The sequence below is a fragment of the Lissotriton vulgaris genome, chromosome 1_1 (genome assembly GCF_964263255.1).
Source record: "Lissotriton vulgaris chromosome 1_1, aLisVul1.2, whole genome shotgun sequence".
NCBI lineage: Eukaryota > Metazoa > Chordata > Amphibia > Caudata > Salamandridae > Lissotriton > Lissotriton vulgaris.
The window spans coordinates 536,696,658-536,721,068 of record NC_141685.1 but is presented as its reverse complement, the minus strand read 5'-3'; the positions used below and the strand labels follow the sequence as shown (position 1 = coordinate 536,721,068).

The following is a 24,411-nucleotide window of genomic DNA, read 5'->3' as shown; positions in this document are numbered from 1 at the left end:
GCAAGACATGTACAGTAGTCAATAACTGGAGTCTAAGGACTATATCAGTGTTTATCAAAGATGGCTGATCCACCAGGAAGGCAGAGACAAGAACAGTGGTGGGTTCCACAAGTCACTTCTGATGCTTTGAAGGAATAACTGAAGTCCAGTAGTCGACACATACCCACTAACAACAACTGAGATAATTAGGGCAGATCACACTTCCGTCCTTCTAATCTGTAATCAAATGCCCATGGGGTTAGCGCTGCCGCTGCAGAGCATTTTATTTTTATATATCCTGGTTATTTCAGGTGAGAATCAGGGCCAGTGGAATTATGCACAGAGGAGGATTGTGCATCAGAGTAAAATAAATTAGACGGCAAGAAAAGACAAATTATATGGCACAATTTGTGATAGTATTACTTCATTCTTTTGTTATATTTACTCATGGTAACACTGTCTGGGCAAAATTTTCACCTCATTCGTACCTGTTTAACAACCAAATGCTGCAAAAGCAACTGAAAAATGACTAGGCAACTTTTGTGAAGAGCCTTCCACTGTGCGGGAACATGTCGCCACATTTTTCCGTTTGAGTTAGAAACAATTTTTTTCCTTATAATCTTCTGATTATGCAACAGATGATAGATTATGTGACAAATTGAGGCAAATCCATAATTTTGTGGATAATGCTGCAGAGCAGAGTCACATAATTCTAGTTCAATTACAATTGGCATATTTGGCCATTGTTCTGTGCACTCTGCAAAGAGGTCAATGATTGGAAGAGTAGGTAAACCAAACCCTTTTATGACCCACTAACAAGCACTGTAAGAAATTTGACTCTCAATTATGGCCCACATACAACCTGAACTCACACAGATAAATAGTAGTGACTCTTTTCACACTATGCACCAGTGGCGGTTGCTCCATTTGGGCAGGGGGGCATCGCCCCCCTGATGTGGGCACAGCAAAAGTGAAAAATAAAATGATAAAGTGACTTTATTACTATTGTATTTTTTTCGCTCTGCCAGCCGCCGGAGCTGAGATTGAGGGCAGGGCTATTGCTGCAGTGCAGACTGGGAGCAGGGAGAAGGGGTGCTTGACTACACCAGATTAAACTATGTATGTCCCTTTCGACAACCAGCCTGACATGTGCAGTTTAAACTTCCCCAACCCGAGATGCCAGTATAAGCGGTGAGCCAGCCCGCTCCAACCAATGCTGTAGCTGCTTTCATGCTGATTATCAGCATGAGAGCAGCGTCGGGACTGGCTTGCATCAAGGGGATGGGCTCTGCTGCTCATCTCTTATCCTGTGTTCTTCTGACCCTGCCGCTAGCGCCACGGGGTTTTCACACCAGTAATGGACATTGGCTCAGCAGAGGCTTCAGACAAAAGCTGCATCCCACTCTGTAGAGGGTCTCCAGCCACTCTTGCTCCACCCTATGGCATCAGTAACATGTGAAGCAGACCCATGGTGGCACCGTGTTTGATGACGGGCAGACACTGTAGCCCTTGCACTGTTGAGTGCTGTACATCTATGTTGTGTTCAGTCAGACATGGACACATTACCCGGGTGTTTCACAAGAGCATGTGCTTGTGCTAGAAGGGTGGCGTCCAGTACCAGGAGTTTGGCTGCTGCGAGGCGGCTCGGGACGGTCAGCTCATGGACACTACTACATAATTCTGGGGTGCCTCGAGCAACCTCTGCATGCCTCCTGTGCACCCAACGTGCAGGACATTCTGTGCCAGGTGAGTGTTCGGTGGGCTAATAGATCAGTGATAATTAATCACCTATCCGCACCACCACTTTTAAAATCCACGAGCCACTGCTTCTACGTACTATGCATGAGTAATATGTTTCATTAAAAAGCTGCAGAAACACACCATCCTGGAAAAAAAGCAAATATTTCAATGCAAGAGTAGGTAAAATATTTGAACAACATCGCTTTTCCCAGGCTGAGAGGGCAGTGTCTGTTTTTGTCGGCTGCTGCTGTCGCCAGTGGTGGGGCACAAGAAGGTGGTGGAGCAGGACATTTCAGAATGGGGAAACAGTCCCACCTTATTGACGCCACTAAACAAGATGCCAGTCATCTCTCCGATATCTAAGCTCAGTCATGTTTTCAAGACACCCATTACTTGCTGAACCAGCATTCGTGGTAGCAATGCCCCTACAGTTGGCCTGCATTGGCCATAACATCCTCTGTAGCCAAATTATTTCCCCAGTTTTGGCTCACCAGCCGCTGTAAAAGGTGGTGAGCCTGATAGCGGCTCACTAAGGCACGTTCTATTGAAGGTGGGCAACTTCTGTTTTGGAAGGGTTCCTAATATGTGTGAAAAAAGGATGAAAACGAGAACTGGGCCAATGAGATGAAGCGCCGCATGAGCAGCGAGAGAAGACTGCATGGGAACCAGTGCTTAATTTGTAATAAAATATGTTCCAGGGCTCTCGTCAGGAGACCACTGCAGCTTGGACGATCCATTGATCATGTCAGCACTGCCATCCACAGTACCTACACAACTATTAACCTTAACACTCCTACAAATGTGACAATTCAGACAATTCCAAGCCCCTGAAGTTATAAGAAAGGCTTAGGGGGCAGTTATACATCGCTTTTAATATATATTGAATTAATAAACAACTGTTGTTTCTGCTCATCTCTAAATTACACAGACAGCACCACCATGTGGCAGACTTTCATAAGTGCTGGTGCTCACAATTAAGTGCCGGTGCAGAGCGCCAGAAACAACTGGCTCAAATTAAGCACTGATGGGAACTCAGTTAGGCCACACTGACGATGGAGTGACGCCATGCCAACTGTGCATCGAGGAGAGACCTTGTGCATTGGTAGGAGTGAGTATTCCACTTTCCCATGCCACTAGCTCACTGTCTGTCGCATCGCCGTAGGGAGCGCTGACACTGCATTGGAACTGCATTTGCCTCCCACATTTTCCTACTGAGAGAGAGATTATCAGATGAATAGAGGCCTTCAGAGTGGGGGAAACAGAAGTAGATCAGGGTTACAAGGGGTCAGAGCGGGTGCTCGTGTACCATGGAATGTACTGCTTTGTCATGGCAGGTTAACATCCGGTTGCTGGATGAAGGGGACTGGCTAATACCACCCAGTGTCCAGTTCTTGGATTACAGACGTAAAATGTAGGCGAGATTCTTAGAGAACCTTCCAACATGTGGACAGTCAGGGAAGAGTCGGACTGGACTGGACAATGCACAGGCTTTGATGGAAGAGCAGAGAAGAGGCAAAGGGGACGCTTGACAATCCCTGTGTGCTGCTTGCAACGGAGCCATCCTGGGCGAAGCAAAGGTACAGATAATTGTTTCAGAACCGCTGTCCCAAACTGAGGAGAACTTGTTATTTCCCAGAATGCGTTTAACAAAAAAATTGAAGTTTCTGATCTTGGTAGCAGACATACCGCTACTAAAATGCAAGGCTGCTAATAGCTTGGAAGACACTGCTGCTGATGACCTTGTGTTTTCCGGACAGGATGGCCTGGAAGTAGCTGGAAAAGAGCCACAACCCTTCTTATAATATCATTCCTGACTCTGGACTTGAACTGTGCAATTAGATCTGCCAGTGTAAAGAGGGACGTATGCGGATATGTGAATGCATTTCTGGGAAAAGACACATCGGACGAGCTGCGGTGTGGTGTTTGCAGGGCTCTGCGCACTCACACTTCACTCCTGCCTAGACCTATCAGGTGGTGTCAGTGAGGTACTGGAGCATCCTTGATGCAGAAGGACCAGTGTCAGGCAGCAGATAGTATTCTGCACCTGGAGGGAGGTCAAGGGACCCCTTGAAAATCAAAGGGCCATCCAAAGGACTGTGGCGATGAAGCGAGACACAAATAGCAAGTTGACATAACCAGGTCTGACTCTCTGCCTGGATGACCTTCCTTCTGTTCAAGGGCCTTATAGACATGTAGGCATAATGGTCCATTAGGAGGTTGTGGCTAGACACGATGTTGATGTTATTTACACTGATGCCGTAAACCGGGTGCCAACTGTGTACATGGGAATGTGTAGGCTGATGAAGGAACAAGAGAGTGGCTTTATTCCACCAGCATATTTTTTTGTTTCTATTTTTTGGATGAGAGTGTATTTTTGCTTTTGTTAGGGTGAACAAGTATTCATTATGCCAAGATGTAGATGAAAACCACACCATGAATAGTGTGACATGGTTGACGTTGCTGCCCTTAGCCTCCTGGTCTTAGAAACAAGGCCGGACTGACTACCGGGCAGTTTGGAATGCTGCTGAGCTGGGGCCTGATTTCACTGCGGTGGGGGCTGATTTAGTTCATGGAGACCTGCGTGTGCTTCGAAACAATTAAAGAAAAATTAATTTTGTTTAGCACACGCAGGTGTCCATGAACAAAATCAGCCCCCAGCTCAGAAGCATCCCAAACTGCCCGGTAGCCAGTCCGGCCCTGCTTAGAAAACCCCCACAGCATGAATGGTGTGATCTGGTTGACGTTTCTGCCCTCAGCCTCCTGGTCTTAGAAACCCCTACGAGAGCTCTTCGAATTAAAGTACCCGGATCCAGGTGTTTACCACTCACACACTGTGAACTGTATTGATGCCTGGACCACTGGAATTATGAAATGTTGCGGCTGCTGCATTTTCCACATATTTATGGATTTGCAGTATTTGCCACATAATCCATTATCTGAAGCATAATCAGCAGATTTTATCAAAAAACGTTTTGCTTCTAGCTCAAACTGATCAAAAGTTACTAAAAACAGCAACATGTGCCACACAATGGAAGGCCCTTTGCAACGGTTGACTGGTCCCTTTTCTGTTGCTTATTGCTCTGTTTGAGTGTTGAACTGATACTAACGTGGTGAAATATTTGCCCAGAAAGTAACAACGTGAATGTAGATGACAAAACAATGAAGTAAGGCTATCAAAAAATGTGTCAAATTTCACTGCATATTTTGCCTTTTCTTGCCACATAATTCAGTCAACACATGCATAATTTTTTCTTCAAGTGCCACACCATTCACTCTTCATGTGCCACATAATTTCAGTAGCCCTGATTAATGCTGGGTGCTGGAAGGGGATTTCAAGCCAAATGAATCCTTTAGCTGCCTGTGATGCACGAGACTCAGTTGAGTTCAAACCAAAATGTAAGGATCGGTTAACCCCAAACCCCGGCTGCAAGAACGGTAACTCGAATTCAGGATTCTGACAACAGAGAAAATTCTTTCCACTTGAAGAAAAAAAATCAAAATGCAAAGACAGAACAGTTGTTTCTTGGAAAACCAAACGTAGAAAATGCGCTTTATAAAAAACATCATAGCCAGATGCACATCCCTAACAATTCCGTGCAGATGACAAATATAATCCAGATTTTGAATACGTGCGGTGATTCATATTAAAACAAAACCGGCTACAGAGTTCCCGAGCCTGCCATAGTCAGGTGTCTTTAAACCCTGTTGCAGTGATTGTGCGCTCAGATCTGGTGAAAGGGCTTCCAGATTTAATGTACAAAAGGCGCGCTCTGTCCCAGCTCGCCTTAATCGGTGAGCTGTAAGGGATTTGCATTTCACCTTCTAAGTCTGATCACATTGTAGCGGCTGCAGGGCTTACTGCTAAGTACCCTGTGAAAGTTTGCCATCAGTTATTTGCAGCAGAAACCCACCTTTGGGGAATAACAAGCCTGGGAACTGTTTCAGGGTCGAATGGTAAAACAAGCCTGGCACGAAGCTCGCGCCATCTAGCTACAAGAAATATTGACATATTATGTAAATGAAAGTGATTGGGCCCCCTTCTCTCCTGTCAGTGGATATCTGACCCCAGCTGGGAAGGGAAGAGCTATAGTGGAGTGCCAGAGGTGGTGAAAGGGTTAATGCCCTATTCTGCCAGCCCTGCTCCTGGCTCACAAAGACCACATCAGGCCAAAGAGATGCTCCTGTCCTTCTCTTCTCTGAATTGCTAGACTGGAGCCTTACGCCATTTTCTGTCTCTGTTCTCGACCCCACCATCAGCGTTGCAGTCATTCTCCTGTAATAGAGGTGGGTGAGTGGTGGAATGAACACACACAGGCACACACATTCTCTCTCTCGCTCTGTCCACCACAGAACTCCTCTTCCTTCTCTTCTGGTGGGTGGGTGGCTAGCATGGAGCAGTGATACAGTACCACATCCTTCTTTGTGATCCAGATAGCTGTGTAGCCAAGCCAGGCCAGGAGACTTGAGGCAAGTTTGCAGCTGGGCTGATGACAATCCCATCTCTCAGAGTTTGCGCAGGGATCCTGGTATGAATCTATAAGGCGCTTCATCCTCCTTCTTCTTCTTGGGTGTGCTTGGTTGAGCTCCACTGTTGGAACTTTTATGCATGGTGTGGCCCTGGGTCCTGGCTTATGGGCATTGATGCATGAGGCCCTGCCAGCCATGTGGTGGTATGTACCAACTCCGGGACGATCTCTAGGGCCGGCCAAACGGTTGTGGTTTCAGCCTGAAGTAGAGTACCACCACATGTAACTGATAATTGGCAGAAATATTTTTCATGGGTGACGTTGAGCAGGTCTAGGTTGGAGTGGCTTCGGGTAGTCCTCAATGGGCGCACCTTGTCCCCGTGACACAAAGTACTGGTCTTCTGGCCGTCAATGCAGCTTTTGAGTGTGTTGTGCTTCACAGCAATGCTTGAAATGACAGTGTGGCAACCAGGACAACAGATCCTTTGGGGTGAGGTGAAACAGAGGTCAGGGGGTAGTAATATTTGGCCTGCCATGTGATTGTGGGTGTCAAGCATGTGGTGTTTCATCGCAATCTTCTTACTGTTTTTAATTTCTGTTCACCGTCTCTCCTTTTTCAGTGCTTTACGATTCAAGGATCTGAGTGTAGTGCCAAGTGTCTTGGCGACAGGAAGCTCCTGTGGCCTGACGGATGGTGGTGCCTGGGTCACAGCAGAAGCAGGTTATGGTGGATACCGTGGTGAAACAGGGGTTGGTTTACCCTCTTGTTTCTTTCAGTGCAGGAGTGCTGCTGGGGTGCTGAGCCATTCTTCTGCAGTGTGCATGTAGGCTGGAGTGGGGCATTGAATATGGCTGTACCAGTATGTCTGCCTCCTTTACTCATCTGGTGGTGTTCACTGACACAGAGCTCTGTGTGCGTGTTTTACTGAGGTGTGGTGGAAGAGTCTTTGGGTGTAGCTGGAATGTGTCTCTTCTTCCTGGCAGCCATTTTCCACCCAGCGATGTTGGGGGGCTGATCACTGGCAGGACAGCACCGGGGCAGCGGTTTAGTTGTCAGGATAGGTCATTTCCTGCTGGTCTTTGACAGGGGAAGGGTTGAGTGGCCGAGTTAACTCTGTTTCATCGCTGAATGTTGTGATCTTCGATGACCTCTCGGATCAGAAGCACTTTGAGATATTATGCTACAGCCCGACAATCGAACCATGTTAATCATACGCCCCTATCAAATGTTGCTATCTTATACCATTGTGTAAGGATGCCACCTGTGAAGCTTTGTGTCATTATTCCACAGTGAATGTATGTCACTCTCAATTTTGGGACCTTATGACCCTGTCTATTGAAATACTCTGATCTTAGGCCATTGTCGGGCCAATCGTGACATTGTGCAACTATCACACTGTGTGGTATTTGCCACTGTTACACTTACCTTACATGCGACTGATTCTGCCCCATCCCTATCAGTGTTTGAGACATGAGGCTCTTAGACACCCGTCCAGCTGCCATTTCAGGCAGTCAACCTGTGGCCTGCACCGTGAAAACACTGCTTTGACCTTCAACAAGGAGGGCAAACTGGCAGTGAATCGTTCTCAATGCAGGCCTAAAATAAAGAGTCTGCAGATGTGAGATGTTTCTCGAAGGAGCACTGCGTTCCCTCCCAGGCTCCTCAATACCTACACATTAAAACATCTATAAACTTATACAAAAACAAAAATAGTAGCAGGCGAGTTCTATCTACATCCCCGTGACTTCTGCCAAATAAAAGGTTGAGCAAAATCTTTCTGTAAACAAAATTATATTTGGAAAGATAAAAACAGAAAGCAGACTGCTAAGAATAAATGAGTCCACTTGAATCAGATGGCGGCCATTTTCTCATACTTTCCCGCACTGGGCGAAATGTGGCCTACCAAGGCACCCTGTCAAACTCTCAGGGCCTGGCCTGTGCCTGGAAGGTCTGTTATGCTGCGCTGTGAAATGCCTTGCATAATTCAGAACAAAACAGGTGATGGACCGAATGTGGATCAATGTCACACATTCACCTCAGTCCAAAGATCTGGGCCCAAATCCATCATTTTTTTGCACTCCACACCACCCTGGGTTAGACAATGGCGATATGCAAATCAGCTCTGACCCTGTGCCCCATGGGAACAGTCCAGTCCGAACTACAAAAGCCATGTCCTTCCCAGAACGGAATCAAGCATCCGAGGACCGGACCGGTTTCGAGGTAACACCTCTCATCAGCCCGGCTAGCTTGACTCCAGTGGTGTGGAGTGCCTGGGACCCACGTCTGAGCATCCCCAGCGCACTTATGGCGGTATTGCAAACAAAACAGGTGATGGACCGAATGTGGATCAATGTCACACATTCACCCCAGTCCAAAGATCTGGGCCCAAATCCATCGTTTTTTTGCACTCCACACCACCCTGGGTTAGACAATGGCGATATGCAAATCAGCTCTGACCCTGTGCCCCATGGGAACAGTCCAGTCCGAACTACAAAAGCCATGTCCTTCCCAGAACGGAATCAAGCATCCGAGGACCGGACCGGTTTCGAGGTAACACCTCTCATCAGCCCGGCTAGCTTGACTCCAGTGGTGTGGAGTGCCTGGGACCCACGTCTGAGCATCCCCAGCGCACTTATGGCGGTATTGCAAACAAAACAGGTGATGGACCTAATGTGGATCAATGTCACACATTCACCCCAGTCCAAAGATCTGGGCCCAAATCCATCGTTTTTTTGCACTCCACACCACCCTGGGTTAGACAATGGCGATATGCAAATCAGCTCTGACCCTGTGCCCCATGGGAACAGTCCAGTCCGAACTACAAAAGCCATGTCCTTCCCAGAACGGAATCAAGCATCCGAGGACCGGACCGGTTTCGAGGTAACACCTCTCATCAGCCCGGCTAGCTTGACTCCAGTGGTGTGGAGTGCCTGGGACCCACGTCTGAGCATCCCCAGCGCACTTATGGGGTATTGCAAACAAAACAGGTGATGGACCGAATGTGGATCAATGTCACACATTCACCCCAGTCCAAAGATCTGGGCCCAAATCCATCGTTTTTTTGCACTCCACACCACCCTGGGTTAGACAATGGCGATATGCAAATCAGCTCTGACCCTGTGCCCCATGGGAACAGTCCAGTCCGAACTACAAAAGCCATGTCCTTCCCAGAACGGAATCAAGCATCCGAGGACCGGACCGGTTTCGAGGTAACACCTCATCAGCCCGGCTAGCTTGACTCCAGTGGTGTGGAGTGCCTGGGACCCACGTCTGAGCATCCCCAGCGCACTTATGGCGGTATTGCAAACAAAACAGGTGATGGACCGAATGTGGATCAATGTCACACATTCACCCCAGTCCAAAGATCTGGGCCCAAATCCATCGTTTTTTTGCACTCCACACCACCCTGGGTTAGACAATGGCGATATGCAAATCAGCTCTGACCCTGTGCCCCATGGGAACAGTCCAGTCCGAACTACAAAAGCCATGTCCTTCCCAGAACGGAATCAAGCATCCGAGGACCGGACCGGTTTCGAGGTAACACCTCTCATCAGCCCGGCTAGCTTGACTCCAGTGGTGTGGAGTGCCTGGGACCCACGTCTGAGCATCCCCAGCGCACTTATGGCGGTATTGCAAACAAAACAAGTGATGGACCGAATGTGGATCAATGTCACACATTCAACCCAGTCCAAAGATCTGGGCCCAAAATCTTCGTTTTTTTGCACTCCACACCACCCTGGGTTAGACAATGGCGATATGCAAATCAGCTCTGACCCTGTGCCCCATGGGAACAGTCCAGTCCGAACTACAAAAGCCATGTCCTTCCCAGAACGGAATCAAGCATCCGAGGACCGGACCGGTTTCGAGGTAACACCTCTTATCAGCCCGGCTAGCTTGACTCCAGTGGTGTGGAGTGCCTGGGACCCACGTCTGAGCATACCCAGCGCACTTATGGCGGTATTGCAAAGAAAACAGGTGATGGACCGAATGTGGATCAATGTCACACATTCACCCCAGTCCAAAGATCTGGGCCCAAATCCATCGTTTTTTTGCACTCCACACCACCCTGGGTTAGACAATGGCGATATGCAAATCAGCTCTGACCCTGTGCCCCATGGGAACAGTCCAGTCCGAACTACAAAAGCCATGTCCTTCCCAGAACGGAATCAAGCATCCGAGGACCGGACCGGTTTCGAGGTAACACCTCTCATCAGCCCGGCTAGCTTGACTCCAGTGGTGTGGAGTGCCTGGGACCCACGTCTGAGCATCCCCAGCGCACTTATGGCGGTATTGCAAACAAAACAGGTGATGGACCGAATGTGGATCAATGTCACACATTCACCCCAGTCCAAAGATCTGGGCCCAAATCCATCGTTTTTTTGCACTCCACACCACCCTGGGTTAGACAATGGCGATATGCAAATCAGCTCTGACCCTGTGCCCCATGGGAACAGTCCAGTCCGAACTACAAAAGCCATGTCCTTCCCAGAACGGAATCAAGCATCCGAGGACCGGACCGGTTTCGAGGTAACACCTCTCATCAGCCCGGCTAGCTTGACTCCAGTGGTGTGGAGTGCCTGGGACCCACGTCTGAGCATCCCCAGCGCACTTATGGCGGTATTGCAAACAAAACAGGTGATGGACCGAATGTGGATCAATGTCACACATTCACCCCAGTCCAAAGATCTGGGCCCAAATCCATCGTTTTTTTGCACTCCACACCACCCTGGGTTAGACAATGGCAATATGCAAATCAGCTCTGACCCTGTGCCCCATGGGAACAGTCCAGTCCGAACTACAAAAGCCATGTCCTTCCCAGAACGGAATCAAGCATCCGAGGACCGGACCGGTTTCGAGGTAACACCTCTCATCAGCCCGGCTAGCTTGACTCCAGTGGTGTGGAGTGCCTGGGACCCACGTCTGAGCATCCCCAGCGCACTTATGGCGGTATTGCAAACAAAACAGGTGATGGACCGAATGTGGATCAATGTCACACATTCACCCCAGTCCAAAGATCTGGGCCCAAATCCATCGTTTTTTTGCACTCCACACCACCCTGGGTTAGACAATGGCGATATGCAAATCAGCTCTGACCCTGTGCCCCATGGGAACAGTCCAGTCCGAACTACAAAAGCTATGTCCTTCCCAGAAAGGAATCAAGCATCCGAGGACCGGACCGGTTTCGAGGTAACACCTCTCATCAGCCCGGCTAGCTTGACTCCAGTGGTGTGGAGTGCCTGGGACCCACGTCTGAGCATCCCCAGCGCACTTATGGCGGTATTGCAAAGAAAACAAGTGATGGACCGAATGTGGATCAATGTCACACATTCAACCCAGTCCAAAGATCTGGGCCCAAATCCATCGTTTTTTTGCACTCCACACCACCCTGGGTTAGACAATGGCGATATGCAAATCAGCTCTGACCCTGTGCCCCATGGGAACAGTCCAGTCCGAACTACAAAAGCCATGTCCTTCCCAGAACGGAATCAAGCATCCGAGGACCGGACCGGTTTCGAGGTAACACCTCTCATCAGCCCGGCTAGCTTGACTCCAGTGGTGTGGAGTGCCTGGGACCCACGTCTGAGCATCCCCAGCGCACTTATGGCGGTATTGCAAACAAAACAGGTGATGGACCGAATGTGGATCAATGTCACACATTCACCCCAGTCCAAAGATCTGGGCCCAAATCCATCGTTTTTTTGCACTCCACACCACCCTGGGTTAGACAATGGCGATATGCAAATCAGCTCTGACCCTGTGCCCCATGGGAACAGTCCAGTCCGAACTACAAAAGCTATGTCCTTCCCAGAAAGGAATCAAGCATCCGAGGACCGGACCGGTTTCGAGGTAACACCTCTCATCAGCCCGGCTAGCTTGACTCCAGTGGTGTGGAGTGCCTGGGACCCACGTCTGAGCATCCCCAGCGCACTTATGGCGGTATTGCAAAGAAAACAAGTGATGGACCGAATGTGGATCAATGTCACACATTCAACCCAGTCCAAAGATCTGGGCCCAAATCCATCGTTTTTTTGCACTCCACACCACCCTGGGTTAGACAATGGCGATATGCAAATCAGCTCTGACCCTGTGCCCCATGGGAACAGTCCAGTCCGAACTACAAAAGCCATGTCCTTCCCAGAACGGAATCAAGCATCCGAGGACCGGACCGGTTTCGAGGTAACACCTCTCATCAGCCTGGCTAGCTTGACTCCAGTGGTGTGGAGTGCCTGGGACCCACGTCTGAGCATCCCCAGCGCACTTATGGCGGTATTGCAAACAAAACAGGTGATGGACCGAATGTGGATCAATGTCACACATTCACCCCAGTCCAAAGATCTGGGCCCAAATCCATCGTTTTTTTGCACTCCACACCACCCTGGGTTAGACAATGGCGATATGCAAATAAGCTCTGACCCTGTGCCCCATGGGAACAGTCCAGTCCGAACTACAAAAGCCATGTCCTTCCCAGAACGGAATCAAGCATCCGAGGACCGGACCGGTTTCGAGGTAACACCTCTCATCAGCCCGGCTAGCTTGACTCCAGTGGTGTGGAGTGCCTGGGACCCTTGTCTGAGCATCTCCAGCGCACTTATGGCGGTATTGCAAACAAAACAGGTGATGGACCGAATGTGGATCAATGTCACACATTCACCCCAGTCCAAAGATCTGGGCCCAAATCCATCCATCCACCATGAATGGATTTGGGCCCAGATCTTTGGACTGGGGTGAGTGTGTGATATTGATCCACATTCGGTCCATCACCTGTTGTGTTTGCATTTTCCGCCCTAAGTGCACTGGGGATGCCCACATGTGGGTCCCAGGCACTCCACACCACTGGAGTCAATTTTCAATTTCAAAAGCTTTTATTCGATTTGTAAACAAATCATACAAGCGAAACATAAAATCAATTCATTACATTAAAAAAGTTATTATAAGATACAAGATTTATACAGGGGAATCCAAAAATATTTCATATGGGAATAAGACACATACTGACAAGCGTTTAAGCATTGGATCATAATTGAAAATATAAAGATGACCAAAAGGTACGAAAGTTAAAATCGTACAGACAGGAATAAATATATTATCACAAAATGCTTATCCTGGCAGCTGTACATGAAGTAACAGACCCCTGCCTAGAACATGGGAAATGTAAATTTTTAGTTTTAAAATTAGAGTACAGACAGGACAGTATAGAAATATAACAGCACTAAACGTTTCCTGGCAGCTGTACCATGAAAAAATATGAAAAATCAAAAGAAAGAAACATGTACAGACAGGATTGAGAATAGGTTATCACTACTAAAAAGTGCTCGTCCTGGCAGCTGTACATTTTAGGAAAGTACAGACAGGAATGTAGAAATCATAGCAATACAATACTTTTCCTGGCAGCTGTACATTTCAAAATGAAAGTGGCAACAAAAAAACAAATGTCCACATTTTCTAAAGCTGATAGTAACACAAGGGCATTCTTAAAAGACCGTATATTATATTTAATAAATATAGGTTTTAAATACCTTAATCTTAAAAAGTGATAAAATTTGCAAAAAAGTAAGAAATGGCAGCAACTCTGACGTGAAACGTTGTCACAAGGGCAGGGGGTTTCAGATTTTTGTTTCTGTACTGGGAACGCAACTAGATGGTGTACAATACCCAACCTGACGCGGGTTAAAACATATTGATGAGATGGGCGGCAGACATATAGGAGATAGGCTTGGAACCCCGATGGTAAGTTAAGTTCTCTATAGAACTTCACAGTAGCTAGCTTACCATATACCTCGTCACGCCCTTTCTTTTTGTACATTAGAAAAGTTTGTTTGATCTCTTTTTTAGGGATTTCTACCGCCAGTTCGGGGTTGAGAAGAACATCAATATCAAACAAGGTTTTGTACCACAAACGGATATATTTCAGCCAAAGAATACGTGAGGAAAAGTCCAGGCCTATACAATCACCACTGGAGTCAAGCTAGCCGGGCTGATGAGAGGTGTTACCTCGAAACCGGTCCGGTCCTCAGATGCTTGATTCCGTTCTGGGAAGGACATGGCTTTTGTAGTTCGGACTGGACTGTTCCCATGGGGCACAGGGTCAGAGCTGATTTGCATATCGCCATTGCCTAACCCAGGGTGGTGTGGAGTGCAAAAAAACGATGGATTTGGGCCCAGATCTTTGGACTGGGGTGAGTGTGTGATATTGATCCACATTCGGTCCATCACCTGTTGTGTTTGCATAATTCAGAAGCACTTGGTCATCAGAGGGACTCCGGGCAGGCAGCAGGGCGTGGGCCTATCACAGCAGATTCCCACAATCTTTTTGTTGAAACGTTTGATTATATCTCCTGCTCCTGCAACCTGCTGATTGCAAGTAAATCAAAAAGAGCCAACCAGTGATGCTGGTCCGAACAAGAACAAGCCAAATTACACCCCACCGGCCGGCTCCTCCCTCAAAGTGTGGGAACGTAGAGTAAACAGCCTTCTCGTCCCAACGTACGTTTTAACTTGTTTCTGCCAATCGTTAAAAAAAACACAGTCAAAGCTCTAAAGCACGCCAATTGCAAACCTTTTATTAGTGGGAGTGGAAACATAAATGGCGGAACACCTTCATTTTTTTTCTTGGAAAAACGAAAAAAAGTGGCAAAAGAGGCAATGCTCAGACTCACTCTGAAGCTCCCAGAAAAAAAACAGGTCTTCAGAAAATAAGCAATATTGACCCTACAGCGCATGCATTTGTGTTTCTAGACAATAGCAAACAGTGTACATTTTAAAGCAATGTATACAAATGGGGAAAACGACCATCTATAATTTTTTTGTTCATCCTACGTGAAGTTGTGTCTTTCCCAACCATCAGGGGCAGGGGAGGGCATTTGCTGTTGGCTGTGGCACTCTACCCTCTCGACCTGCTGACGTCATTCTCAAGGACAACTCAGTCTAGCCTAACCCTCTGGTCTGTCCAAGCTTCCGCCATCAATGTAAAAATACAGTGGGACATAGCCCGTTACCTGAAGCTGGGCCTTTCGAGCTTGTTGTTCTTCGATGGGTATTCCTCAATCACGTCTTGCATCAGCGAGGTTTGTACTCTCTGCGATTTGGAGAAAGGCAAGGTCCCCATGTAGCCAAACATGTCGTAAGCCCGGACAGGGACAGCACCCTTCTTCTTCCTGGGGAGAGTGCCATGAATGCACACATCTTGGTAGGGGTCTTGGTGATGCTCTGCGTGGCGGGATTTGCTGCTCAGAAGGTCCATTGATGACGCCAGTGGAAACTGGTGGTTCATTGGCACGTTTCTGTGGAGGCTGGCGAATTTTCCCGCCGCCATCCTTCCCCGGCTCTAGGAGAAAGAGAAGAGAGAGGTCAACTAAAGTCAGCTAAGGAATCATGACTTTCTTCACTTATCCAGGCACTCGCCCTGAAACTACGTTGTGCAGATTAAGAACCCCCACATATTTCACCTGATAACTTTTGCCAACCCCCCAAGGCTTTGTTCTCATAGTGCACCCTCTGATGGTTCAAAGGGAAGCAGTCTGCAGATAAGGGAACCAACTCTTCAAGCTAGGTAGATTAGAAGTTGAAATGCACCTGGGGCTGGCAGAGTGAACTGGGATAACCTGATAATTAGCTGCAGGTCGTGCTGTTTATCTCATGTACTTTGATTTCTTCTAATGGGCCTGGGGGGGGACATTCATTTGATAAATCAAAGAGTAATCTGGACGCATTAACAGAGGTCAAACAGTCATTGAGAACACACAAAGAATCTGCAATTACAGGGTCTGCAAATCCAAACACCGGCTACAATGCCTCGATAAGAGATTGCAATGTCTAACCCACAGAGCCGCGTCGTTTCATTCTTTACAAAAACTGGCAGTGGAGGAATTCACTCGTAAAAAAGAGCGTGAAAAAGCACTGAAATCATTGCAAGTAGTCATCCTCCTTGGCCTCTGCTGAGTAAACAAAGATTAAATGCGCCACTGGCTGTTTCACGACTGCTATAAAGTCACTGAAAAGGTCTGTAGGGCCCAACAGCGAGCCCTATAACAGTATGCGAATAATGCGCGGTTTTATCGCTGCAGTGGTGGCGGGTTGCAGATCAGGACCCAGATACCGCCGAGCCTATAAATGCCACGGGACCATAGGCTTCGGCCTAGCGCCCTTCATCTGTACATTTACGATGGGGGACTGCAGGGACACTGGGGTGCAGCCTTTGTTCTCTGTGTTTGCAGAGGCCTCTGGGAATGCCACTTGAACTCTGACCGAAGGGCACGTGCCCAGGGACACGTGCGCCCTGCAGTAGCTGGCCCTTAGTGCACGGAAGATTCTGGATTATAGGCCGCACCCTGGCTCTGATACCAAATGTCTCTGCCGCCTGTACTTACAAAAGCCGGCAGAGTTGTGTCCTGTCTGGAAAAGAGTAAACTTTAAAGTTCCATGATAAAGGGAGTGACGCAGAACCACCCCCTCCCTTCCCATGGTACCTCCCGTAATGGCGGAAGGCTTAGATGTGTAGATGAATATGTGGGATAATTGATGGAGAAGGACTATGTTGACATGGTTGATAGCGAAAAAAGGAGTGAGAAGAGATGCAATTATGGGCAATGATGGATCCAGGTAGGCAAAGTTCTCAGGAGAAAAGAGGCATTGGAGACATATAGGAATTTTGATGGTAAATATTCTCTACAGTAGATCTCCTGCCATGAGGATGTCAATATAGAGTCTGCCTCATGTGGTGTGCGGATCTCCTTAGCCCCGACCGGACTGTAAACTTGAAGATGATCTGAAATTATTCAATTTAGACAGACTGATCTCCGACTCTGATAGAAGGGGTGGCCATGTGGAGGAGTGATGCACCGCCAGCCGGCCTTGAAGGATGCAAAGTTACCAGGAACTGGAATCACATTCAGAGGGAGTTCTCATGGCTTTCACTGTTGCTGCCCGTGTGACTATCATGTATGGGCACCCATAGACTGGTTATGGTGGAGACTGAGGGCCTAAGGGGAAGAAGCCATGTCCCTCCGCATACATTTTGCAAAGTGGCAGAAAGTTTAATTATTAAGGATTTATAACCAGGTTGATCAAAGAAATGCCCTAGTAAATAGAGGTCTTTACAAACTTGTCCTTTCCATCTGTTTCTTGTCCTTGAACCCATCTGCGTTCCCTTCAGAATAGGAGCTTGCTTAAGTGGACAATGTGTGTGTTAGAAGGTGACTGCTTCAGTCATATTTCAAATCAAAGGAGCACATCCTGCTTAAGATACACAGTGCCTACAGCTGAAGCTCAAGAGAGAACTGTATGCCACCCTTCCCTGAAAGTAGGAATAAGACCCACTCAAGTAGAAAAAGTGTCAGATGTAAATAAAGGTGCGCCATGAAAGCCCTGACGAGGATGGCTAGAGAGCCTGGGTGGACATAGGGCCCTTAGATTGTGTTTCAAGTTTGGGATTGTTCGGGGGAGACCGCCCCTTCAAGCTGCAGTCACTGGGTGGTGCAGGGCCCACAATCCATGCCATTTTCTGTGGAGCCAAACGATGGCACTGCAGCGAGCCTGCAGAGACAACAGTTCAGAGGTGTGAATGTTCACATCCCAGAGTAAGTGCTCTAGGAAAGATGAAAGAGAGTAAACATAGCCTTAGTGCACAATAACTATTGATCACTGACTAGAATTGCCATTTCTTACCATACGTCAACCCAAGGAGCTTGGTGAAGGTCTCCAGTGGAAAGCTCCAGCTCAGCACACCTCAAAATGAATCCTGTTGTGCAGAAGCATGGGCTTGGGAAGCTCTCCTTTTTTTTAATTTTAATTTTTTATTATTTTTATGTAGAATACAATCACAACCGCTGTTACAGGGTTAGACAATAATGAGTAGTAGTCGTTTTTACATTGGTGTTTATATAGCTAGCCCCTTCTGTCTGTATGTTGAGAGCAAAAGAAAGGCAAGAAGGAAAGGACAGAAAAATTAGTGGTGAAAAAATGAGGAATAGGACAGGCACGGAGAGAGGAACAGTCGCTGTATATTACATTTGGCATCAGCTATACACTCTACATTACAACTGACACACTTTCAGGTTGTTTGAGTCCACATGCAGGCCCACCCAGGTTAAAGTAGGGAACAGCTCTTTGGGTCGAGGACCGATCCGTTGTTGGTGCATCCCAGCGGTTTATGGGGGTTCATAAGAGTCTAGGTAAGTGTCCAGAGCTTCCCACATCCCTCTCGAGGACGACTTTCAGGGAGAGTACTGTAGCGCAATATTGTCCGCTCCTCTGAGATGCGTGACCCAGTTGATCCAGCCTTTGTAGCTAGTCTTGCTTGTGTCTTTCCAGTTGGTTAGGACCATTTTCTCAGCTGCTGTCAGTAAATGGTCCAGTAGGTCCTTATTTAGTTCAGTTCTCAATTTTGTGCGCATAAATGCCGAGGTGAGGGTGGAGAATTCCATAGCTAGTTTGCACTCAAACATATTGTTAATGAAACCAAAGATTTTCCCCCAGAATACCTTGAGTGTTGGGCAATGGAAGATAAGGTGTGCTAGGTCCCCCTTCCCTTTGTTACAATTCCAGCAGAGTGCGTCCTCCCGGAGTCCTAATGAGTATAGTCGCGCTGGGGTCCAAAATGCCTTGTGAAGCAGCCAAAATGTAGCTTGTGCTAGTACTGGAGTAATCGTATTATGTGAGGCCGAGGACCATTTTGTTGCCCAGTCCTGTTCATTGAGTGGAGTTTTAGATTGTTTATCCCAGTAGGTAACTGTTTTTTCATTAAGTTTTGGGGTTTTGGGGCTCAGGAAGGAGGGGGCTCTCCATTTACAAGGCAACAGCTGCAGATAACAGCAGAGCCCTGGCATGAACCTGGGAATCACTCACCCTTTGTTTAGAATTGAGGATTCCTTGAGGCAAATTCTGAATCAAATAGTACAAAGATTCCTTTTATTCAAACAAAACGGCTGTACCAGCGTGGCAGAAGAGGCAATTTCCCTAGGAGAGTGACAGGTGCCAGATCCAATCCAGAGTTAGACACATACCTGTGTTTTTCCCAGGAAACCCTGGAACTGCAAGAGAGTCGAGAAGAACCACATCACAAGAGGGAGCTCGGTTTTGCATTATAACATGAAGAGGTCCCTTTTCCTGCTGGATCCAAGTAACTCTTGGAACATACAATGTCTGTCTGTTTACGCTCTTGGTAACTCACCCTTGTAGCCTCTGACCCACCCGCATTTCCATGATCCAGTCCAATATTTAGACTTTCTTGCCCGTATTACTTGCTGCTCCTTTTTGTAGTGTTATGGTATGAACATACGCCTTTAGTGGGGTATGTAAGCTGAATATTTATATATCAGTCACAAAGAGGTCTACAGGTAGTATGATAACTGATGTATAAAACACACTACAGATAGGATGTTATACACAGAATAATATGAATTGTGTATATAAACAGATAGGTAACAGGGCCTCTTAACTGTGGTACACACAAGCCAGTTTGTTGACTAACATACTTTACAAGTAAATTGCTGAAAGTGCTGTTTTATTAACCCTCACTTCAAGGAGAATTTTTAAAGCATCAGTAAGAGGAAACGTGTAGATCATCTGTATGAAAAGGTTCAACAGGCTTATAACTGTCTCCTATCTTTCCAGAGGTCCTCACCGTTTGCAATGCTTCATTCTAACATTTTGAATGACTATTTAACTCTTTAAAGAGCTGTCATGAGCGAGATACAATAAGTCACAAATGCGCTGAATTTAGTGACAAATGCAAAAAGAACAATTGATGGACAGAATGCAGAACAATATCATACATTCACCTCAGTACAGAAATCTGGGCCTAAATATATTGTTTTTTTGCTCACCATGCTATTCCAGTTTGGACCCAGACATATGCAAATCAGTCTTGACCTTGCACCCAATGGGAACAGACCAGCCCGAACTGCCAGGCCAGGTTCTCCCTTGACTACAGTGGCATGGAGAGCACGGGACCCACGTCTGGGCATACCCGTCCACTCAGGGTGGCAAATGCAAAAAGAACAATTGATGGACAGAATGCAGAACAATGTTATACATTCACCCCAGTACAGAGATCTGGGCTAAATCCATCCTTTTTTTCTCACCATGCCTTTCCAGTTTGGACCCAGCCATATGCATATCAGTCGTGACCTTGCACCCGAAACCGGTCTTAGGATGCTTGTTTCAGGTCCAGGGAAGACCTGGCTTGGCAGTTCGGGCAAGACTGATTTGTATTTGGCCAAGTCTAAACTGGGGTGGCGTGGTGAGCAAAAGAATGATGGATTCAATCCAGATCTTTTGACTGGGGGTGATTGTTTTGATTTGTTCTGTATTCCGTCCATCAATTGTGTGTCTTTTGCCGAATTGAGTGACAGCATTGGGACTTGCAGGCTGAACATGAACCCCGCAGCAGACATGACAATCTGCTGTTTTTGCCAGAATAACCAGCTCCTAAAGAGTAACATTTCACAGATGTTTCTCCCTCTCCTGTCTCCTCAATCACTGTGTTGGCAACACGACTTTGTACAAGTCTTTGGAAACCCGCACACAAGTACTCAGTTTGTCAACATCTTTTCAGCTGAGACCTAGTTATTGAACTTTTGGTCTGATGTTGATATGGTGTAAAATACACAAATTGTCGAGAAAAAAACAACAAACAGCTGTAAGCAGCACTCTCCCACAGGCAGAGTGCCAGAACGATGAAGTTGAAAATTATATAAATCTATATAAATCTTTGTGCTTAAAATAGCAGCAGTTTGTCAAAAGAAGTTGTCTAATGCTTCACAATCTGTCCATGAAAGCACTGCTAATGCTACTGGAAGAAACACACTTCAAAGGCCTTTCATTGCTCTTCGTCCGACTGACCTTTAAGGTCATTGGGAGCGCTGCGTCATCTTTAGCACCCTTCATTCTTGCGCCCCTAATGCTTTGCATATGGCTGGTCTCAGTCTGGAAGGCCAAAGTTGGCAAAAATCGATTAACTTAAATGCGCCTGAAAAATTAATTCAAGACTCCTCCCAGGAAGAGTCTTTTCTAACAACTGTGCAGGCCCGATCAAATGTGTATCTGCATGTACAAGTTTCACAAAGCAAATCTTTGAAAAGTTCCAAACTGGTGTAAATTCTACTTGACCGTCTATAAATGGTTTCTACAGGATCCAATTGTTCGTTTGAGGTTTTTTTTTCTTCAGGTCTGGTCCAGAGACGTTTGGGAAAGGCGCAGCACGTCATCGAAATGAAGAGGGGTCCGTACAGGACCAAGGGGGTGGGGACTATCGAGCTAGGGAGATGATGACGCAGAAAGCTGTGGTGCAGTACTGGTGGTCGTGATATAACGCCCAGTAGCAGTCATGACAAGCCTTGGGGTGTGACAGACAGAGGGGTAGAATGGAGTTTTAATAATCAAACTACTAAGTTAGCTCTCATTTCATAACCCACATCCCTCCTTTTATTTCCTTTCAACAGTGTAGATACAGTTAACATATTCATGTTAAGTGTTCGCACGGCTGCTCCTTAAGTGGAATATTTTGTGGCAACTTTGTAGATTGCTCTGAAGATAGTAAAACAGGTTAATTCAGAGCAACGTCACATTCGCCTGGAAGTGCAGAAATAGAGGAGTTCCTATTTCCTTAACCCCCCCTCTCCAATCGGCCCCCACCTCACAACCACCTGAGGACTTACTTACTGACCTCTGAAGGATGACACGCGAGGGACGGAGCCCGTGAATCATAAGCTCTGCACGGCCGCATTACCACACAGAGAGTGACTGAACGTGCAGCCTGTTCCAGGACTTTGTATGACTCAGCGCCCCCAGCATGGCATGATGAGAGCAGCGTGTAACCGAGAACCTGCGCGAGCTCAGAGGCGGGAAAAGGGATGTGGGGGTATCGGTATGTGCTGGTCACCCACTCCATTGCACAGTAACCTCTCCGATCCTTCCACTGACTCCAACTTCTCCCTGAAAGTGATACCATTATTACCCAATGTCTTTTCCCTCGAGAGGCAGCGCAAAGCCGCGCTGCCCTCCCGTGCATTCTTCCGGAGTTAATGTAAACAGGCGCACCAGCCGTCAGCAGGGGCTGATCAATGGCGGTGAGCTCGAGGGTGTGCGAACTTCCTGTCGCGAGGCGTGCGTGCTCCGGAAGTGAGCGCCACGCGCCAGGGCGGTCAGATAGGTGCTGTGAGAGTCGGGTGTTTACAACAGAGATCGAGCTGGCAGCCGGAGGGCCGCATGAGTGTAAATTTACCAAAAGTGTCAGGATGGTGGAAGGGGCATCAGCAGGGCACAAGGAAGGGGCATCAGCAGGGCACAAGTCCTATAAAAAGAAGTGGTGGGGACTGACCAAGTAAGACAGTATCAAATGACCGCATGACTAACACATCTAACAGTCTTACAGTGTCTGCATTTATATACAGGTACAGAACAAAGGCAAAAGCATGCCTCTCAAGTACCTGTGAAGAGTTACCTGTGGTCAAGTTACCAGGGCAATTAAGGCAGTCAGGCCACAGATTTCACATACAGCGGATTTTCCACTGATTGAGTTATTAAATAGAGGCTGTAGGAAGATTAAGATTGTATATAATTGCTTATTGGACCAAATCCCGGATGATATTGAGAAGGTTGAGTCTAACTGGGCGACAAAATTAGGTGATTCTGATGTCGATCTGGATCTTGCGCTTGTATTGAATAAAAAAATATTCCGGGCATCAAACCTTCGCGCTCAACACTACAAAACTATTTTTAATCTTTACCATACACACGCGAAGATATTCGCCTGGGGTCTAAGCGAGAATGATAATTGTCCCAGATGTAATGAAAGTCATGCTGACATTATACATATGTTTTCTTCCTGCAATCAGTTGGAAAATGTTAAAAAAGAAATAATTAAATTTATGGAGGTGCTGCTAGGTCAGTCCATCGACTTATCCCCTACCTTAATTTTACTGGGTACAGACTCTAAGTTGTGTTTAAGCGAGGCGGAAAGAGTTTTAATGTTTTTATCTGTTGCAGTACTTAGAATTTTAATTTCTGCGACGTGGAAAGATACGAACCCTCCATCCTTTCAGATGTGGCTCTCGAGATTTCTAGGAATTCATAACATAGAATCCTGCCTCTATGAATATAAAGGCATGAGGCAGCGTAAGGAGGGTATTCGCCTATGGGCTCCTGTAACTAATTGGAGAATAGATAGAAATGGATACAAAACTTTGTTCGTCTCCAATTAATTGAAACTGATTTCTAACCCTATTTATCTATTTATTTTTCTCGTTCCCGCTAACAAGATGTAATTAAAAATGTATGTAAATATATCAAATATTAATCAAATTCTTATCATGTATGTAATAATTGCTGAAATTTGTCCATCTATGTACCATCTTTATCAAAAAAAAAAAAAAATTAAAAAAAAAAAAAGTACCTGTGAAGAGAATGCAAGCTGTGTGCCTTTGTTTCCCTCCCTGGCATTTACATTTAAATGTAAGGTTCTAGGCGGCCCCAAGTCAGCAGATACAAACAAAAGGAGGCCGGGCCCCAGTCAGCATATACAAACAAAAGGAGCCGGATGGCCCCTTAACTTCGGCCCAGTTGGAGGTGAAAAAAGGCTCCCTCCCTGCCTGCACCTTGCTGCTGGGAATGGAAAGCAGTCAACGAACGTGCAAGTCCCGGGACAAGTTCTGCATATTTCTGTGGGAGCCAAACTTCTTGGCAGGGGGAACGGCGTCCACCCGGTCAAAAGAGTGCGGGGAGGCCGTGTACCCCGGACTAAAGCCCTGGGCATCAGGCACCCTTTGACCCCTAGATAACAATAAAGTATTGAACCCCCTGTCCCCATGGGCGTAGGAAGGGCGTGGGGATATATCCCCCCCAGATTTTCTAGTTGGGTGGACAAGGGTGGGGGGACGAGGGGACAAAATAGTTCACCCCTCTGTTTTTTTAGTTGCAGGGCCATTGGCACATCAAATCACTAGTGCTTTGATGTGCCAATGGCCCTGCACTTGACCTGTGACCTTCCCTTTTGTAGTGCTGCAAAGCTCCAGGAATGATTTCACACCTCGTTCTCGCTGCCACCACAGCCTGCGCTTCCAGGACAAAGGGAGAGATTTTGTTGATTGTTGCCTGCATCCTGCCCTTCCCCAGCCCTAATCAGGTCTGTATAGGCGCCTGAGCAGCTTTTCCAGAGGTAGTAGGGCCTCTCTTCATATCACCCTTTTACTACTCAGGCGGAGGTGTTATGTTTCTCTCTGGACCGGC

At 47.0% G+C, this 24,411-nt stretch overlaps 1 protein-coding gene across 2 annotated transcripts in view; it reads right to left on the bottom strand.

The window, feature by feature from the left end:
- BCAR3 (BCAR3 adaptor protein, NSP family member) overlaps nucleotides 1-24,411 on the bottom strand; it is a 226,884-nt gene that overhangs the window by 174,075 nt on the left and 28,398 nt on the right. Inside the window, exons 1-2 of one of the 2 annotated variants that reach the window (XM_086953908.1) lie at nucleotides 21,843-22,217; nucleotides 15,183-15,511 (exon numbers count right to left, since the gene is read on the bottom strand). In XM_086953908.1, coding sequence (XP_086810034.1) covers nucleotides 15,183-15,499 — 317 coding nt within the window. In that variant the 5' untranslated portion in view covers nucleotides 15,500-15,511; nucleotides 21,843-22,217. Of the gene's footprint in view, nucleotides 1-15,182; nucleotides 15,512-21,842; nucleotides 22,218-24,411 lie in introns of those variants that run through there. The other variant, XM_086953907.1, reaches the window with a different exon arrangement.